Source organism: Stegostoma tigrinum, chromosome 4, assembly GCF_030684315.1.
Source record: "Stegostoma tigrinum isolate sSteTig4 chromosome 4, sSteTig4.hap1, whole genome shotgun sequence".
Taxonomy (NCBI): Eukaryota; Metazoa; Chordata; class Chondrichthyes; order Orectolobiformes; family Stegostomatidae; genus Stegostoma; species Stegostoma tigrinum.
In genome coordinates, this window is record NC_081357.1 from 57,976,866 (window position 1) to 57,997,287 (window position 20,422).

At 41.0% G+C, this 20,422-nt stretch overlaps 1 protein-coding gene across 1 annotated transcript in view; it reads left to right on the top strand.

Annotated features, from left to right (window-relative positions):
* The window catches only part of frk (fyn-related Src family tyrosine kinase), a 101,735-nt gene that overhangs the window by 60,761 nt on the left and 20,552 nt on the right, over positions 1–20,422 (top strand). The window contains exons 3-4 of the mRNA XM_048531475.2: positions 13,776–13,939; positions 17,632–17,800. Of these exons, the coding sequence (XP_048387432.1) occupies positions 13,776–13,939; positions 17,632–17,800 (333 nt within the window). The remainder of the gene's footprint in view (positions 1–13,775; positions 13,940–17,631; positions 17,801–20,422) is intronic.

A 20,422-nucleotide genomic window follows, 5' to 3' on the forward strand; every position in this document is an offset into this window, starting at 1 on the left:
ACCACTACTGGCTCCATCCCGCCTCTTTAACTTGTCTGTCTCCTCTCCACCTATCGTCTCCTCTATCCATCTTCGATCCACCTCCCCCTCTCTCCCTATTTCTTTCAGAACCCTCTCCCCCTCCCCCTTTTCTGATGAAGGGTGTAGGCCCGAAACGTCAGCTTTTGTGTTCCTAAGGTGCTGCTTGGCCTGCTGTGTTCATCCAGCTCCACACTTTATTATCTCGGATTCTCCAGCATCTGTAGTTCCCATTATCTCTCATTACTCCTTGATTTTGCTTTCCTGTCTGTTTCTTCATCTTGGAGATGAGGATCTCTCTTGTTTTGCTTGACAGTTGTTCATTATGTGTGTCCTTTAATATGCTCTGACAAGCCCTTTTAAAAATGGTCAAATTATGACACGTTTGTTTCTTAGTGGAGGCCTTGTGTAGAATTTAATAATGGACTATACTTGTGGGTGGTTTGTGTATGCAGGAGTATTCTGTCTACTGGCTGGAAACTGGTGGCAAACCCAGTGCTGCCAGCTTCAGGAGGTCTGCTGGGACTCAATCCATATTCAGGTACGGGTCTGCCCACTGTTCGATTTCCCAACTCAACTGACATCACCTTCCTCTAGGATGTCCTAGTGCAGGGCAAATGTTTCTATTGCCATAATACCATCAGTACTACATTGTGGCCTACATCAGGATACGACTTTGCCACCTGAGGAAAATGCTGAATGAGGTGTGTAGCCTCTGAAGAGTAGTGATTACCTCCATTGGACGAGGCATGGCACCTTTCCACCCAGGTCCTAATCCTACACTCTAGGATATCAATGGTATTTCTGGAGATTGGCCTATGTGACATGGCCTCTACCTACTTCTGGTTCACAAGAATGTGTTGGCAAGATGGGGTCTCAACTGGTCCTACGAAGGCCCCACATAGTCTTTTGTTGGAAAGACTGATCTCAAACCTTTCAATCCTGGCTTAAATCAAAAGGATCTGGGGAAAACACTCCATCCTACCCACCCAAACGCAAGTCCTTCCTTGCCTCCAAATACTAAAATCATCTTATTTTCACTTCTAGTTACTGCACACTGCGACCAAACTGGGATGCTAAATTAGGAACAAAAACAGAAGTTGCTAGAAAAGCTCCACAAGTCTGGCAACATCTGTGAAAAAAAATCAAGGTTAATGTTTAGGGTCCTGAGGAAGGGTCGTCAGACCCTAAATGTTAACTCTGGTTTTCCTTAGCAGATGCTGCCAGACCTACCGAGCATTTCCAGCAACTTGACTTTTTGTCCCTGATTTCGCACATCCATAGTTCTTTTGTGATGCTAAATTAGTTTGATATTCTGCGTTCTGTTTTTTCAGTTGCAATTCTACAAAATGGGATGGTTTATTCAAATATTCAGCTTTTGGGAATTTATATTTTCCTTACAGGCTTGAGGGGAGAAGAGATTCACCAAGATGTTACCTTGGATGGAAAGTCTCAATTGTATGGAGAGACTGGGTAGGCTGGGTTTGTTTTCCCTGGAGCAGAGTAGGCTAAGTTAGATGTACAAGATTATAAGAGGCATAGATAGGATAGATCATGAGAATCTTTGCCCGATGGTGGATGTGTCATAAGTTTAAGGTGAGAAGTAAGTGGTTTGGAGGGCATGTGAGAAAAAACTTTAATCACCCAGAGGCTGATAGTAGCGTGAAACATGGTACCTGAGAATGTGGTAGAGCCAGGTACTCCCACCATATTTAAGAAACAACTGGATAAGCACTTAAAATACCAGGCCGTAGTGAGCTATGGACCAAATGCAGCTAAACAGGATTAGTTTAGTTTAGTTTAGCATCAAAAACAAAGTTGCTGGAAAAGCTCAGCAAGTCTGACAGCATCTGTAAGGGAAAAGTTAGAATTAATATTTCAGTCACTGGACTTGAAACATTAACTCTGGTTTCTCCTTCGCAGAAGCTGCCAGACCTGCTGAGCTTTTCCAGCAACTTTATTTTTGTTCCTGATTTACAGCATCTGTCGTTCTTTCGGTTTTTATTTAGTCTAGTTTAGTGTCTGTTTATCAGCATAAATAAGGTAGATTGAAGATCCTATTTCAATGATGCAGGACTCTGACTTTCAGGGAGTGAAAGTTGAGATGAGATTGTTGGGTTATACTGCAGTTAGTTTTACAGGAAACCCCAGGTTTGGGGATAACGATACCAACATATTATAAGTATTCTACTTGCTGTAAGGCATTTTGGAGCCAAATCAGAAATGAAAACTCAGCCTTTTGTACACAGAGCACCTGCCCACTTTCCTTCCTGGACTGTCACAATAGTGTTGCAAGAGGCTGGCAAAAAAAAAACAGATCAGGATCTTCATTGAAATTTATAATTCGTGTGCATTTGAGTGAGCATGAGGTAACAAGAATGTATTTAGTCACCCTAAAATTGAGGGAGGGCTCATTCCATGCATATTCATGTCATGGAGCTTTTGTAAAGATAAATCAACTTATGACTCATGATGAAGTGAAGTCATTTTTGAATGAGAAACATTCATGTTTCTTTCTGCACAGGTGCTGACAGTCATGTTGAGTTTCTCCAGCACTCTGTATTTTCATTTACAGAACTCAGCATTAAATTTAATCTGCACCTTATTAGTCCATGCCACTAACTCACATTCTTTTAAAGATTGATACTATCCTCCTTATCAGAAACATAAACAGAAGTTACTGGAAAAGCTACCTGCATTATAGATTCTTGCACCCACCTTCCTGTAAAGACCCCATTCCATTCTCTCAGTTCCTCTGCCTCCGTTGCATATGTTCCAATGAGGCCAACTTCGACAAGGGAGCATGTAAAATGTCCACCTTCTCCCTCAAATGAGGATTCCTCAGCACGTTGTTGACAGGGCCCTCAACTGGGTCTGATCTATCTTCCTCACTTCCCCCTCACCGCCTCTCTTCCCTCCCAAAAGAGCAATAGGGTCCCCTTGTCCTTACCTACCATCCCACCAGCATCCACATCTAGAAGATCAAAGGTGCTATTTCCACCACATCCAGCGAGATGTCACCACCAGACACATATTCTCCTCCCTTGCCCGCCTTCCACAGGGACCGCTCCCTCAGGGACACCCTGGTCAACATTTCCTTCACCCGCCACAGCCTCACGGCATCTTCCTCTGCAACCAGTGAAGGTGTAACGCCTGCCCATTTACTTCCTCCCATCTCGGTATTCAACAGTCCAAACATACCTTCCAGGTGAAGCAGCATTTTATGTGCACTTCCCACAATCTAGTCTACTGCACTCACCGCTCACAATGTGTCTCCTCTACATTGGGGAAAGAAAGCATAAACTGGATGCTTCAGGACGGCTATATGGAGAGGCTGAATAGGCTGGGGCTGTTTTCCTGGAACGTCGGAGGCCGAGGGATGACCTTATAGAGGTTTATGAAATCATGAGGGGCATGGATAGAATATATAATCAAGGTTTTTTCCCCGGGGTGGGGAACTCCAAAGCTCTCTAGTAGGTTTAGGGTGAGAGGGGCAAGATATAAAAGAGACATAAAGGGTAGCCTTTCATGCAGAGGGCGGTGCGTATATAGAATGAGCTGCCAGAGGAAGTGGTGGAGGTTGGAACGTTTATAACATTTAAAAGGTATCTGGATAGGTATATATATAGAAAGGGTTTAGAGGGATGTTGGCCACATGCGGGCAAATGGGACAAGATTTATATGGGATATCTGGTTAGCGTGGATAAGTTGGACTGTACTGTATGTCCCAATGACTCCGTGACAGTATGACAGGATTCACCCTCTGCTTTTCTTGTGGGATCTCGAGGATGCTACATGCTGACCACTTCCTGAGGGACTAGTGGTCAAAGGTGTTTTTCTTTACACATTTCTCCATGAAGGACACATGATATGGAATCTCCAATTGCTTGGACCATTCTGCAGCAACAAGGCCAGTCCTTTGCAACACTGGGAAGGGTAGAATCTCAGTGTGTTGTGACAATTGGTGTTTGGATACTGAGGGCCTATGCACAGCTTGATACAGCCATACACACAAAGGTGGCCATCAGGATGAGGGTAACCTTGGGTACTGTCAGTGCCCAGATACCTCTCACCCATTCTGATGTTTCACCATTTCTGCAGCTTGTACTTCAGCTTATCAGTCATTCTTCGAGCGGCCAAGTCTTGATTCAGTTGTGCTTATTCACACTAATGTCCACCAGCTCCCACATACTGCAGCTGCAGCACATCACCTGCCCTGAGTCTCCCCTTCAAACCTGCATCAACAATAACTACTTCTAATGGTGCGCTAATCCCAGTTTCCTGCACTTGTCCTGTATCCAAGAATGCTATGATATTTCAAGTGTTATCCAAGTATGTTTTAAAGGTTGTAAGGTTTCCAGCCTCCACTCCCTTCCCAGGCAGTGCATTCCAGATTTCTACCACCTTCAGAGTGAAAAAAATATTTTTTTTTCTCAAAAACCCTCTGAATTTTCTGCCCCTTACCCTAAAACTATACCCCCTAGTGATTGACCCCCTCAACCAAGGGGAACAGCTGTTCATATTCACCCTGTTCATACCCCTCATAATCTTATACACTTCAATCATGTCCCCCCTCAACCTTCTTAGTTCTAGAGAAAACAATTCGAGTCTTATTTGATCAGAGATACTAGGAACTGCAGATGCTGGAGAATCCGAGATAACAAGTTGTAGAGCTGGATGAACACAGCAGGGCAAGCAGCATCTTAGGAGCAGGAAAGCTGATGTTTCGGGCCTAGACCCTCCATCAGAAATTTTCTGATGGAGGGTCTAGGCCTGAAATGTCAGCTTCCCTGCTTCTAAGATTCTGCTTGGCCTGCTGTGTTCATGCAGTTCTACACCTGATTATCTCCAAGTCGGTCTGATCTCTCCTTATAGCTCAATTACTCTTTCCCAGGCAACATCCTGGTGAACCTCCTCTGTACTCCTTCTAATGGTATCACATCCTTCGTCTAGTAGGATTACCAGAACTGTATACAGTACTCTAGCTGAGGCCTGACCAATGGTCTGTAGAACTCCAGTGTTGCCTCTTGCTCTTTTACTCTGTACCTCAAGTGTCCATATGCTCCCTTAACTATTCTATTCACATTCTCTACTGACTTCAGGGATAATTAGCCAAAGACTCCTCTGTTGTACTGAGCTACCTAGCGTCCTGGTGTTCATTAAATACTCCTTCACCTTGCTTCATCTTTCAAAATGCGTCACGTTGCACTTATCATGGGTAAATACTATTCACCACTGCTCTGTCCATCTAACCAACTCAACCATTGTTATCCTATGATACACAACCATCTTCTTCACTATTAACCATCCTACCAATCTTAGTGTTTATCGGCAAAGTTGCTTAACATTGCCCCTACATTTCCATTTATATCATTCATGTATATGAGACACAATAACAGGCCAAGTACTGAACACCAGCCTCCTGTCACCTGAACAGCCTTCTACCACTACCCTTCATGTCCTTTTGCTAAGCTCGTTTTTGATCCATCTTGCCAAGTTTCCCTGAATTCCATGTGTTTTAATCTTCTTAATCAGTCTCCCACATGGCAACTTGTCAACAACTTTACTAAAATCCATTTAAACCACATCAAGCAAACTTCCTTCATCCACATACTTGATCACATTTTTGAAAAATTCTAACAAATTTGTTAGGCATGACCTCCCTTTGACAAAGCCATGCTGACTCTCCCTAATTAACCCATGCTATTCCAAACAGATATTCATTATCTCCTTCAGAATATTCTCCAACAGTTTCCCTTCCACTGACATGAGACCCCCCTGTCACTATTGTTCTTACTTCTTTCGTCTCACCCTCACACAATCAGGCACTTGTGGTGCCAGAAACTTGACTCTAACTGCACCTCTCCATGGTTTCAGCACAATCATCAGCTTTTAAAATTAATACCGATAGTGAGCAGGACCTCAGGAGACTCCTGCATGATTTGCCTGTTCCTTCTGGACTGTCTGGTGGCCTGAATAGAATTGGCTGGCAGCTATGACCTCCGGAGGAAGCTGAGACTGACCAACCACTTTGCACTTTTGGGTGACAATGGTTCTGAATATTTCATGCCAGTCTTGTGTATAGGTATACTGGCTTTCCACTGTCACTTTCCACTAAGCAAGGAGCTCTCTTGGCTTAAATATTGATGACACAAGGATAGGAAGAAAAGTGAATTGTGACGAGCACAAAAGGAGCTACAAATATAGCTGGTTGAGCGTGCAAATATCTGGCAAATACAATATAATGTGGGAAATTGTGACACTGACCATTTTGTTGAAAGAATGAAAGAGAAGTGTATTATCTAAATGGTGAGAAGTGGAGTGCCATGAGATGCAGAGAGAGATCTAGGTGTCCTAGTGCGTGAGTCATAGTAAGTTAGTATGTAGGTACAACAAGTAATCTGGAAAGTTAATAGAATGTTATGTTTTATTTTGAGAGGAATTGAATGCAATGTTTCCGTTATACAGGGCATTGGTGAGACCACAATACTGTTCGGTACTGGTCACTTACTTGATGAGGATGATAAGATGTTAGAAGCAATTCAGAGAATGTTTCCTAGAGTAAAACTTGGAATGAATGGATTGCATTGTGATGAAAGGCTAGTCGAAATGGGCCGATATCCTCTGGAGTTTAGAAGCGTCGGAAGTGACTTAAATAAAACTTATAAATCCTGATGCAACTTGACTGGGTGGATGTGGCAGGGAAGTTTCGTCCTGTCGGAGAATCAACAATTACAGGTCATAGTTTAAAAATAAGTGGTTGCCCATATAAAACAGGTGAGAACTTTTTTTCTTCAAGTGTTAAGAGTTTTTGGAATTCCCTGTCTGAAATGGCAGTGAGTGCAGAACCTTAAAATATTTTTTATGGCAGAAGTAGATAGGGGAATATGAAGGGGATGCAAGATTATTCTGTGTTGCAGGAATGTAAGGTTGAGGGTAAAATCAGGTCAGCCATGACCTTATTGAATGGTGAAGCAGATTTGAAGGACCAAATGGCCTACTTGCTTTGCTTGTTCGTATGTATATTGTAAAAAACCTGCTCAAGTCAAATATCAGGATTTCTAACTGACATCATCTAAACTAAAGTCTTATTTGCAGATGTCATTGATTTACGTAGTATTGCAGTCTTGATGAGAAAAACTCAATTGGACCATGAACAGTCTTTCCTTTATTCTTTGAGTTTGGACTCTTGGCGCCTCCACGGTGTTTTCCACCCATACAATTGTATTATCTTATCTATTGTGTCATTATGTACCTATTTGAGATTAAGGAAATGTAGTTTAATTCCTTGTGGTAGTTTAGGTGATGACCAGAGATAATGGGAACTGCAGATGCTGGAGAATTCCAGGATAATAAAATGTGAGGCTGGATGAACACAGCAGGCCAAGCAGCAGCAACTGGTGATGACCAGTTTAGCCACTTCTTGCAGAAATAAGATTGCTTACAATAAACAAGTTATTTTTGAGTTTACTGAAAAAAAACCTCTTTTGATCTAGATAAGAAATAAAGGGAAATATGCTGACCATTTTGATGATTAAGTAAAATGTTTATACTTTGGAAAGCCTGTACGGCTTGATTAATAGTACAGTTCATCCACCAGTGTTGCGACATCTCCTTGTCCTCCTGCCCACCATCATTCATGACTGGATTTGATGGGAGTGCAGTACTGTTGTTTGTGGGATAACAATGTGTAGAGCTGGATGAACACACAGGCCAAGCAGCATCTTAGGAGCACAAAAGCTGACGTTTCGGGCCTAGACCCTTCATCAGAAAAGGGGGATGGGGAGAGGGTTCTGAAATAAATAGGGAGAGAGGGGGAGGTGGATCAAAGATGGATAGAGGAGAAGATAGATGGGGGGAGACAGGCAAGTTAAAGGGGCAGAGATGGACCCAGTAGAGGTGAGTATAGGTGGGGAGGAAGGGAGGGGCTAGGTCAGTCTGGGGAAGACAGACAGGTTAAGGGGGTGGGATAGGAAATGGAGGTGCGGCTTGAGGTGGGAGGAGAGGATAGGTGAGAGGAAGAACAGGTCAGGGAGGCGGGGATGAACTGAGCTGGTTTTGGGATGCAGTGGGGGCAGGACAGATTTTGAAGCTTGTGAAATCCACATTGATACCTTTGGGCTGCAAGGTTCCCAAGCGGAATATGAGTTGCTGTTCCTACAACCTTCGGTTGGCTTCGTTGTGGTACTGCAGGAGGCCCAGGATGGACATGTCATCTAAGAAATGGGAGGGGGAGTTGAAATGGTTCGCGACTGGGAGGATTTGCTTAACACTGTCTGTTGCCTGCTGTTTCTGCTCTTTAGCTTTTTCACACACGCTGATTGATACGCTGAAATGATTCAACATACTTGGAAGGCCAAAGCAGGATTTCATGTTCAAGATATCCAATCAGAAGACCCACAACCAGATGGGTTTCTGTTGCAGTTAGTTAGGTAGATACCTGTGTTTTTCAACTGGCTCATACTGGTTACTGAAGCAAGATTTAGGTTCAGTGACACTTCAGTAGTCGCTGTGTGCCTGTTTTCCTGGAATTATCATTTCTATTGAGATTTTAGTGCTATGCTATTTGTCCAAATGAATGACGAAGAGGATTCGACTTTTTTTTGTATTTAGTAGTTCGCTGACTGAGTTTGGTTGCTAGATGATATTAGGCACAGATTTTAAGAAGATACAATGATTAGTTGGTCCTTTCTCATAAATACTCCGTGATATTTTTATTCTGCTCTTGTTTTATTGTCTTATTTTTAAGTTCAGTTCACTGTCCAAAGGCAGATCCAACCTATAGCTCTTCCATGGATAGAATAAGCAAGCAAGATCTGAAATCTCACCCATCTGGAGCAGGGATCCCTGAAACCCTGTGTCTTTAGCACTAATCTGATCTATGGTAGCTGTCCAGCCAAATGAACCAACCCCCCAAGTCAGTCGGAGTCGTAAGTCAGGCTGAGTTGTAAATGCCTGTTGTAATCTGGAGCTATGAACAGTGATGGAAGAGACTCCAATTTTCTTTCCATTACATGGCTGACCAGGAATCTCTCCTTCTCTTACCATGTGGCATTTGTTGGAAGGAATTCCAGATTGATATTCAATCTGTTTGCCTGCATTATGAAAATATATCACTTGGCCATCTATTCCTGGATTGGGGCTCAAACTCAAAGCCTTTGGCTCAGAGGTAAAAATCCTACCCACTGTGCCACAAGGTCTCCTTTCTACTACCCACTTGGCCCACAAATGTTTTCCTCATGGGTCATGTGGGAAGTGAATGTTTGAAATTCATTATGTTCGTCACATGAATCTGAAATTCCACTGCATTGCTTATATTTAGTAAGGTCTCACAACGTAGTATGGAATGTTGTATTTGTGTATAATATCAAAGCTCTGCATTATTTTACTGTTCGAGCAAAGATGTGCCTGCTAAAAATGCTTAACCCTCTCTTTCAAAACTAGTTTCTGGCATACTTCAAAATTTCAGCATTTTATTTATTTGGATATTTTTGAGAGATTTATTTTATATGGAGAGTCATTAATATTGGCAAAGGGAAAATTTCATAGAATCTCCCAGCCAGAAGGGAACATGCAACCTAACCTTCCTACACCAGCTTTTTGAAAGTGCTCTCCAATTTTGCCACACACACACATAGGTGTCAGTCCTAACCCTGTAAAATAGTCCTTCTTAAATAAATATCTGCTGGCTTTTTCAAATTTCCTATGGGGTCTGATTCCACCTCACTTTCAGGTAACGTGTTTCAGAGTATTACAAATATCTGAGTGTAGAAATTCCTCTTCATGTATCTTCTAGTGCTGACGCCTTTAAATTTACAGTTATGATCTATTATTACGCTCTCATTCGCCAGAAGAAACAAAATCCCTTTGCCTGCTTTATGAAAAGCCTTGATTCTTTTGAATACCTCTACATCTATTTGATGTTCTCTTAACTTTATCTGGACTCAGGAAACAAACACAGTGTTTTCAGTCTCTCTAGAGAGATGAACTTCCTCATCCCTGCTGTTATTTTAGTAATTTTGCTCCAAAGGCCTCACCAAGAGCTTAACTTTCTCCTAACCTAGTGAGTAGAATTATACAGAGAATTCCTGTCACTTCGAAGAATTTGTGAACATGCATCCCTGTCACTGGGATATTTCCCTACTGATTCCAATGAGACAGAGCAGAAACTTCATACGAGGATTATAGCTTTATGGTGAACTTGTAACTCTATTCCTCTATCCCTATGGATGCTTGACACACATCACAGTAGAAAGCAACCACAATCTGTTTGACATCTTGATAAATAATTCGCATTCATTTATTGCCTTCCATTCCAAGAAAATGTACTAGCTCTATGAAGCTGTTTCTCAAGATTGTTTCTTCAAAAATACATCACCACACTTATTTACATTAAGTTGTATTTATTTTGCATCTGCCCATTTCACATGTTTATTCTGTTTATGTCCCCCTGAAGTCTGCAGCTATTGAACTCACTATTTACAATGCTGCTGAGTTTGATATCATCCACAAACTTCAATATTGCATTCCTATTAAATCAAGCTTAGATCATTTATGTGTAGCATGAAAGGCAACATCATAAATATGTCCTTCTATGTGCACATTTGTCTGCCTTGTACACAGTTCCCAAATGCATTAGACATGAATTATCCATACATATAAATGCATTGTTGATGATATTGTGATTCTTTTCAAATATACAAGTAATGTGGTAATATATAATGTTTTTGCTATGTGGAGAAAGTAAGCCAGAAAATGGATAGCAATGAAATGACGAAGTAACAATATTCACAGTGATAGCTTGGAGAACAAAAATAAATGATGGGGAAATACATTTCCTTTGCGTAAGACACAGTGGTTTTGTTCACTTGAACACTAATCACACTTATGAAACGATTCTTACTTTTCTTATGTCTGTATTATATGTTTCTTTTCAACATCTGACACTATAAGAACAACTGTTGATAGGCCATGGTTTTATTTGCAACAACTCATCTATAAACATAGACAGTGCTAACCTTAAAGTCTCACCTCCTTTATGTCCTTCAGAAGTATTGCCTAATGTATCCAATAAAACAAAGCAGATGGTTTTATCAAAGGATCATAATTTCAGGATTGACATCGGGTGAACATTGCACAGAACCTTTATCTTTTGTGGGCATTCTCGACGCAAGACAAAACAGAAAGAAATCACAAATGTTATAGTTACAATATAACTAAATAATTTGCATTAATTTAGTGCCTTTCAAGGTCTCAAAATATGTTTTATATAGTTGGGCCGATGGAAGACCTTTGAAATCTAGTCACTGGGGTAGCATTGGTGCGTGTTGCAGTGAACTTGAAGACAGCAAGAGGCCACAAATAACAATAGTATAAAATAAATATAAGAGCCTGCCTTAGTAATGTGAATTGAGAGACGGTAATATTGAAGGCGTGTGTTTCAGAACTTGCCACATACATAACCAAGCTGTTCTAGTGTAGCCACATTTTCGGCATCTACCTGACATGGTGAAAAATTGCTCAGGTGTGTCCTGTACACAAAAAGTGTAAAATCCAACCCAGCCAACCCAGTCCCATTCATCTATACTCGATCAACAGCAGTGCCACCAACAGTTCTTGCTTCGCAGTAACCTGATCAGTATTGCTCAGTTTGGGTTTTGCCAGGACTATTCATCACATCCTGGGTTCAAAAAAGTTGAACTCCAAAGGTGAGGTGAGAAAGACAGCTTTTAACTTCAAGGCCACATTGGATTGAGTTTGGTGCCAAGGAGCCCGAGAAAAAAACTGATATTGGGACAAACTCTCTACTGATTGGAGTTATACCGTATCCTTTTAAGCTATGCCAACACCGTTTATCCAAAAAGAGTTCTCCCAAACAGTTGTCTTTCTAATTGTAGTGAAGTTGCACAAATACCAGATGGCACCACCACACTACAATTCTTTAACGGCTGTCTTAAGTCCACTTTGACCTATCCTATTTTCCAGTATGGTGCTATCCATTGTGTGTGAAATGGAAGCCAGTGAGGAGAATTGAGATAGCCATTGTTACATGGCTTCTAAAAAATTTCTTATGAGAGGGTCCGGCTGCAGACATTAGCGTCTTGGTTTTTGTTAGGGTAATTGATTTCTGTACTGGGACAGATTTCTGGTTGAAGGCTGCTGGGTGAAATAAGCCAAATGAATGGACAGAGTGTTACTAACCAGTGATGTCACTGCACTAACAGAGGGCTGCACCTCGACGTTCTCACTTTCCTTTGTAAGAATCATACATAAGAATGACTTGATGATGTTCAAGTCTTTTTCCATGAGTTCCCTCAAGCATATTGTGTTGTATGAGGTGCTAGAATCCACAACCTGAATAGCATCAGTGTCACTTTCCACTGAAGATTACAGAATTTTCATCATAATGTCTATATTGCAGTGTCCTATGCATAGAAATGAGAATGTGCTTCCTTGCTGACTGTATCATGTGAAGACCTGATACCAATTGAAGGCAAACCCCTTCATCTGAAACTCTCCGACTGATCAATGCAGCAAGCAATTGCTGGTGCATGGCAGATGAACATGAATTGTTCATTTGTGACATCTGTTGGAGAATTGATCTGCAAGAGTGCTAGTTCATGGGCCATCTTTCCCTGCTGTCCTTGCTGCAGCTAACTTGTGATCTGTAATTCATCCAGCATAGCTTCCTTTAACTAACTCTCTATTGTAAAATAATAAAATGTGAGGCTGGATGAACACAGCAGGCCCAGCAGCATCTCAGGAGCACAAAAGCTGACGTTTCGGGCCTAGACCCTTCATCCACGTCAGCTTTTGTGCTCCTGAGATGCTGCTGGGCCTGCTGTGTTCATCCAGCCTCACATTTTATTATCTTGGATTCTCCAGCATCTGCAGTTCCCATTGTCACTCTATTGTAAAATGTTGTGTTGATTTTTGAACTGGTGTTTGCAAGAGAGGAAATGGTTCACAGTTGTACTTCGCCTGCTGATGTGTAATATTTTGAAAATGTGCATATGGGGAAAATATCATCAGATAGGGAAAGAAAGAAGCACCAGGTGTTGGGAAATTAGGGTGGTAGGAGGTCCTTCTTCTCCATAAGGACTGTACAAAAACCTTTGGATCTTTGCATTGTGCCTCATTTACAGCACAGAAGCAAGTGCATCACCTCCAAAAGGAAGTGCATGTTCCTTTAAACGGTATGTTGGTGAATTCACACCACCAATACAGAGAATATGCTAAGAATTAATGTTGCTGTGGTTATACTTCAGCTATTACATTGGAATGAGGGACAAATCATTTATTAGGTGAAAAATAACATCAAACACTCATTCAGTGTCCAAGAATCCAAGTAAAAATTCACCTTAAATTAGCTGTCCTTATTTTGTAAGGTTTAAGAATGCTGTAGAACCAGTTTTAATCTACCCAATTTAAAGTCAAGCACAAAGTCCAAAGTGGATTAGTTTGATGAGGGTAGTGCGGAGTCTTACTAAAAGCATATATTTATCTCACAAGCACATCCATCATCTCTCTTGCAATTTTTTTTTGTTAACTTCTGTGTTGGTTGGTTCGTTGTTAACTGATGCATGCGATTCATAATGGCTTTGTTCAATCAAGCTGACCAAGACAATTGAACTCTGGCTTAGGTTCCATGCTAGGCCTTTCACTTTGCTGTTCCCCAAGCAATCACTAACTATTAATATTGTTACTGCTTTGACCGAATTGTGTTTTGAGCGCTGTATTTATTTCATATGTTACAGTTCGTGATGAAGACATTGTGAAACATTATAAAATCAGGCGGTTGGATGAAGGCGGATTTTTTATCACAAAAAGAGCAACCTTTCTAACATTGACAGAGCTTGTCAACCACTATTTGCAAAATCAAGATGGCTTGTGCACGCAACTTAGAGCTCCATGCCGGAAGGTGAAGCAAATGTTTACTTTGATCAAAAGACTTTATTTTACTTTATCAAGTCCTTTACTCATTGATTTTTCAATAAAATGTTTGCCCACAGAAAACAGGACTAAGAGATTGTTTTCTGGAAACAGTGATTAGTAGAATAGTTACTGAATTGTAAAGACTACTTAAAGCCATTCGAATAAACAAAGTATTCTCCCAAAGAGCTTATTCTGTTTGTTGGTTTGCAGAACAAACACAATAATGAAAAGTTTGAAATGATATCCAGTGAAATTATGTGGATGGAACTGAGAAATAGGAAAGGGATGATCACTTCACTGGGATTGTTCTACAGCACCCCCCCCCCCCCCCCCCGCCACTAGTCATTGGGAAATTGAGAAGCAAATGAGTAAGGAGATCTCAGATATCTGTAAGAGTAATAGGGTTGTAATGGTAGCAGGATTTTAAATTTCCAAAAATAGAATGGAACATCCAGTGTTAAGGGCTTAAATGGAAAGGAATTTGTAAAGTGTATATACGAACATTTTCTTATTCAATATGTGGATGTACCTACTGGAGCGAGAACAAAACTGGACCTTCTCTCGGAAAATAAGGCAGAGCACCTGACTCAGGCATCAGTAAGGGAGTACTTTGAGGCCAGTGATCATAATTCTATTAGTTTTCAAATAGTTACGGAAAAAAATAGACCTGACCTAAAAGTTAAAGTTCTAAATTGGAGAAAGGCCAATTTCGATGGTAATCGGCAAGGACTTACAAAAGTTGATTGGGAGTGGCTATTTGGAAGGTTGAAGATTGGGAGGTCTTTAAAAATGAGATAACAAATGTTCAGAGACAGTATGTTCCTGTTAGTGCAAAAGGCTAGGCTATCAGGGGCAGGGGTGCGGATGGCCTAGTGGTATTATCGCTGTACTGTTAATCCAGAAACCCAGATAATGTGGGCACCTGGGTTCAAATCCATTCATGGCAGATGGTGGAATTTGAATTCAATAACTGCCTGGAATTCACAATCTAATGTTGACTGTGAATCCATTGTCGATTGTCAGAAAAAACCATCTGGTTCACTAATATCCTTTAGGGAAGGAAACTGCCATTGTCACCTGGTCTGGCCAACATGTGACTCTAGGCCCATAGCAGTGTGGTTGACTCTTAACTGCCCTCTGGGAAATTAGGGATGGGCAATAAACGCTGCCCAGCCAACGACACCCTCATCCCATGAATGAATAAATGGTAGATGTAGAGAATGCTGGATGACTAGACAAATTAATGCTCTGGTCGAGAAAAAGAAAGAGGCCAATGTCAGGTACAGATGGCTAGGATCAAGTGAGTCCCTAAAGGAGTATCACGGCAATAGGAGTACACTTAGGAGGGCAAAAAGGGCACATGAGATACCTTTGGCATGTATGATTAAGAAGAATCCAAAGAGATTCTACAAATATGTTAAGGATAAAAGTCTAATTAGGGAGAGAATAGGACCCCTTAAAGCACAACAAGGCTGGCTATGTGTAGAGCCAGAGGGAATGGCTCAGACACTAAATGGATATTTCATGTCAGTATTTTTACTGCAGAAGGATATGGAAGCTGGAGAACTTGGGAAAATAACTTAAAAAGTGTCCATATTACAGAAGAGGAGGTGCTGAACATTGTAAAAAGCATTAAGGTGGATAAATCCTTGGGACTTGATCAGGTGTGCCCTAGAACCCAGTGGGAAGCTAAGGAAGAGAACGCTAGGCCCCGTGCTGAGATACTTGTATCATCAATATCCACAGGTGAAGTGCTGGAAGACTGGACGTTGGTTAATCTGGTGCCATTATTTAAGAAAGGTGGTAAGGAAAAGCCAGGGAAGTATAGACTGAGCCTGACATCAGTGATAGTATGTTTTGGGGGTGTTGGGGAGGGATGCGGTGGGATTCTGAGGGATAGGGTTTACATATATTTGGAAAGGCAAAGACTGATTAGGAATATTCAACATGGCTTTGTGCGTGGGCAATCTTGTCTCACAGACTTGATTGAATTTTTTTTTGAAGAAGTAACAAAGAAGGTTGCTGATGGCAGTGTAGTGGATGTGTCTATATGGACTTCAGCAAGGTGTTCAACAAGGTTCCACATGGCAGACTGGTTAACAAGGTTAGATCACATGAAGGTAGGCTTAAGGTAGGAGACAGAGGGTGGTGGTGGAGGATTGTTTTTTGGACTGGAGGCATGTGACCAGTGGTGTGCCACAAGGATTGGTGCTGGATCCACTTCTTTTCGGCATTGGATGAATGGTTAGTAAGTTTGAAGATGACACCAAAATTGGTGGTGTATTGGACAGCAAAGAGGATTATCTCAGAGTTCAATAGGACCTTGACCAGATGAACCGATGAGCGGCAGATGGAGTTCAACTTAGATAAATGTGAGGTGATGCATTTTGGAAAGGCAAATCAGGGCAGGACTTATACACTTAATGGTAGAGTCCTGGGAGTGTTACTGAATTCAGACACCTTGGGATCCACATTCATAGTTCCTTGAATGTAGAGTCCCAGGTAGACAGGGTACTGAAGAAGGCATTTGGTACGCTTGCCTTTATTGGTCAGTGCATTGAATATAGGAGGTGAGATGTCATGCTCTGGCTGTATAGGACACTGGTTAGACCGTTTTTAGAATACTGCATTCAATTCTGGTCTCTCTGCTATAAGAAGGATGTTGTGAAACCTGAAAGGGTTCAGAAATTTACAAGAATGTTGCCAGAGTTGGAGGCTTTGAGCTTTTGGGAGAGGCTGAATAGGCTGGGGCCATTTTCCCTGGAGCTTGGAGGCTAAGGGATTTACAACATTTTGAGGGGCATGGATAGGATGAATAGCCCAGATATTTTTCCCAGGGTAGATGAGTCCAAAACTGGAAAGCATAGTTTTAAAATGAAAGGAGAAAGATTTAAAAGGGACCTAAGGGGCAACTTTTTTTCATGCAGAGGGTGGTGCATGTATGGAATGAGCTGCCAGAGGAAGTGGAGGAGGCTTTTACAATAGCAACATTTAAAAGCATCTGGATAATTAAATGAATAGGAAGGGTTGCGAGGGATATGGGCCAAATGCTGGTAAATGGGACTAGATTAATTTAGGGTATCTGGTCAGCATGGATGAGTTGGACCAAACGGTCTGTTTCTGTGTTGTATAATTCCGTGACCTTGTGACCATGGTAAATCTGTCTGTATTTGCAAAACTCCAAAGCTAATATCTGTGATTGGACAGAACATGACCTATAATTTTGAGTGTGCTAATTGCTATGCAAGCAATCAATTTGAGATAATTACTCAACCTCATAACGTGGCTCTTTTAATCATGCTAGAAGAGATCTGGAAACATTTGTAAGGATTATTGCTTTGCAGACAAAAGAAATATGCTCAAGTAACCCACTTAGTTTGAATTGCACCTACGCACAGAAAGCACGTATTTCCATCTTGGTTTCTACCAAACAATATCTCAGGCTATCAGAGTCAACCTGCTAACCAATCAATTCTTCTTTCATCCTGTACTGTAAATTGTTGTTTTTGAAATTGGATATTTTTACATTCTTCATGATGCAGTTGAAACATTTGTTTCTTGTAGATTTGATATTAATCTTCAATTAAATTTATGCATAGTCTTGTAGATTCTATTTGTTGACTCTGTATGCAATATTGAAACATGCAAGATGTTTAACTCTTTGTTTTAAATCATTAGCTGGAAACTCCAGTTACTGTTGGGTTATCCTACAACACTGTGGATCATTGGGAAATTGCACGTGACTCTCTGAAACTGATAAAGAAATTGGGTGCTGGAACATTTGGAGAAGTATGGCAAGGAGTTTGGAATGACAGAACTCAAGTTGCAATAAAAACCCTGAAAACTGGTAAGATCGTTTATCTGGCCTTTGGACAATGCAGTGCCTAAGATTAATAAAAATAAAAAACTGTTACTCATGAGTTGAAATTAAGTGGAGGGCTAGTTAAGTGAGAAAATAGTAAGGAAAAGATAAAAACATGTAATAGATGCGTACAGATGTGAAAAGACCGAGAAAATACTTCGTGAAGATTGGGATTTATTGGGATTTTAGATGGCACTTGGAATACAGCTGTTAAAATGTTTGAAGGTTAGACATCAAAAGTTTAAAAAAATTGAGATCTTGGAAATATATAGAACATAGAACAGTACAGCACAGTTCAGGCCCTTTGGCCCACGATGTTGTGCCGACCTATTATCCTACTAAGATCAATCTACCCTGCATACCCTACATTTTACTATCCTCCATGTGCCTATCCAAGAGTCACTTAAAAGTCTCTAAAATATCTGACTCCACTACCACTGCTGGCAGTGCATTCCACACACCCACCACTCTCCATGTGAAGAACCTACCTCTGACATCTCTCCTATACCTTCCTCCAATCACCTTAAAATTATGCCCCCTCATAATATTAATTTCCACCCTGGCAAAAAGTCTCTGACTATTCACTCTATCTATGCCTCTCATCTTCTTGTACACCTCTATCAAGTCACCTCTCATCCTTCTTCACTCCAATGAAAAAAGCCCTAGCTCCCTCAACCTTTCCTCATAAGATCTGCCCTCCAGTCCAGGCAGCATCCTGGTAAGTCTCCTCTGTACCCTCTCTAAAACGTCCACATCTTTCCTATAGTGAGGTGACCAGAACTGAACACAGTATTCTAAGTGTGGTCAAACCAGAGTTTTATGGAGCCGCAGAATAACCTCACTGTTCTTAAACTCAATTCCCCTGCCATTGAAAGCTGACACAACATATGCCTTCTGAACAACCCTATCAACTTGGGTACCAACTTTAAGGGATCTATGGATATGGACCCCAAGATCCCTCTGTTCCTCCACACTGCCGAGAATCTTGCCATTAGCCCTGTATTCTGCATTCAGATTTGACTGTCCAAAATGAATCACTTCACACCTTTATATAATGTGAGGTAATAAATTGGGAGGGTATGAAAAGTTCTGTAGATTCTAAAATTTCAAAAAGTAGGTGAGCAATATGGGCAGATGGGTGACTTACGTTGTTTAGTTCCGAACTGTGAAAATGAATACATCTACAAACAGGAGCAGAAAAGGAAATACATCTTAAATGGTCAGATTTTAAACTAAATAAAGAAGTAGAATGTTCTTGATGCACAGGTGAGGAAATTCGCTCTTTAAAAATCGATGACACAATTTAATTTAGAAAGCAAACCCATTTCTTCATTTTGACTAGAGGATCCCAATTTTGATCTATACCCCTACTTTCTACCAGGAATAGAGCAATAGAGAGATCAAAATTGCAAAGTAATGCTTTATTTGCAATGTGTCTACCTGAAGCTTGTCCATTGTCAACTTCCAGCCAAGTTCAATATGGGCATGCCAGTTTGATTATCACAATCCAAGTCTGATTATTTTGACGTAGGTAACACCCAAAGCCATTTTGTTTGGGAATGAATGGCTCCCTGGCTGTGAAAGGCATGTTTGTTCCCAATTATCCAAAAGCAACCATTAACAGAAACCTTTAAAAAGGCATATGCAGTAGATTGTGCTTGGACTCCTGAAAAAAATGTATTTATTTAAGTGAGGATTTTTTGACAGCAAGTTGGGCATCAGTGTTCTTTTTGTGCCTCACCGGTGATTTCCTAAGGATTCTTATCATTTCCTAACTGTTTTCCCCACTGCTACCTTCTTCTCCTTAACCTGTTATACTTAGGCCTGACTTCATTTAAGTTCAGTGAACTTATTTGTGAGGACAAGCTATTGGATTCCACTCAACTCAACAATAAATTCTTAATGGGTGACCTTTTCTTGCTGTTATCTCAGTGCTTATATGCAAATTGTGATGTAAGCTGTATGATTTATATACATTTTTATATCATTTATTACAAGTTAGGCTTTTGGATTCTGTGTTAGTGGGCCTTCAATGTGTCTCTAGTTAATAATTAACTCACAAGTATTTATGTAGCATGATCATTTCTTTTGAAACTGCTTTTGAGGCCTAGTTTTAGAATCAATGGCTTTTTGTGGTCAGATTTTAAAACCAAAGAAGACTATTAAGCTCCAGTTTGGAAGGTCAAGAGAGTTTCTTTTAAACTTACACTAATCATCTATAGCTCAGAGAGAGAGAATTCGTTTTAGTTTGAGTTGTGAGCAGTACTGTGAAGTCCTACGAGTCATATGGATCTACAGCATGAAGGTTCTGTTGCATCAATGCCAGTCAAAAACAAACATCTAACTATTCAAATTGTACCAGTGATAATGGGAACTGCAGATGCTGGAGAATCCAAGATAACAAAGTGTGAAGCTGGATGAACACAGCAGGCCAAGCAGCATCTCAGGAGCACAAAAGCTGACGTTTCGGTCCTGGACCCTGATCTCTGATGAAGGGTCTAGGCTCGAAACGTCAGCTTTTGTGCTCCTGAGATGCTGCTTGGCCTGCTGTGTTCATCCAGCTTCACACTTTGTTATCTAACTATTCAAATCCCATTTTTCAGCACT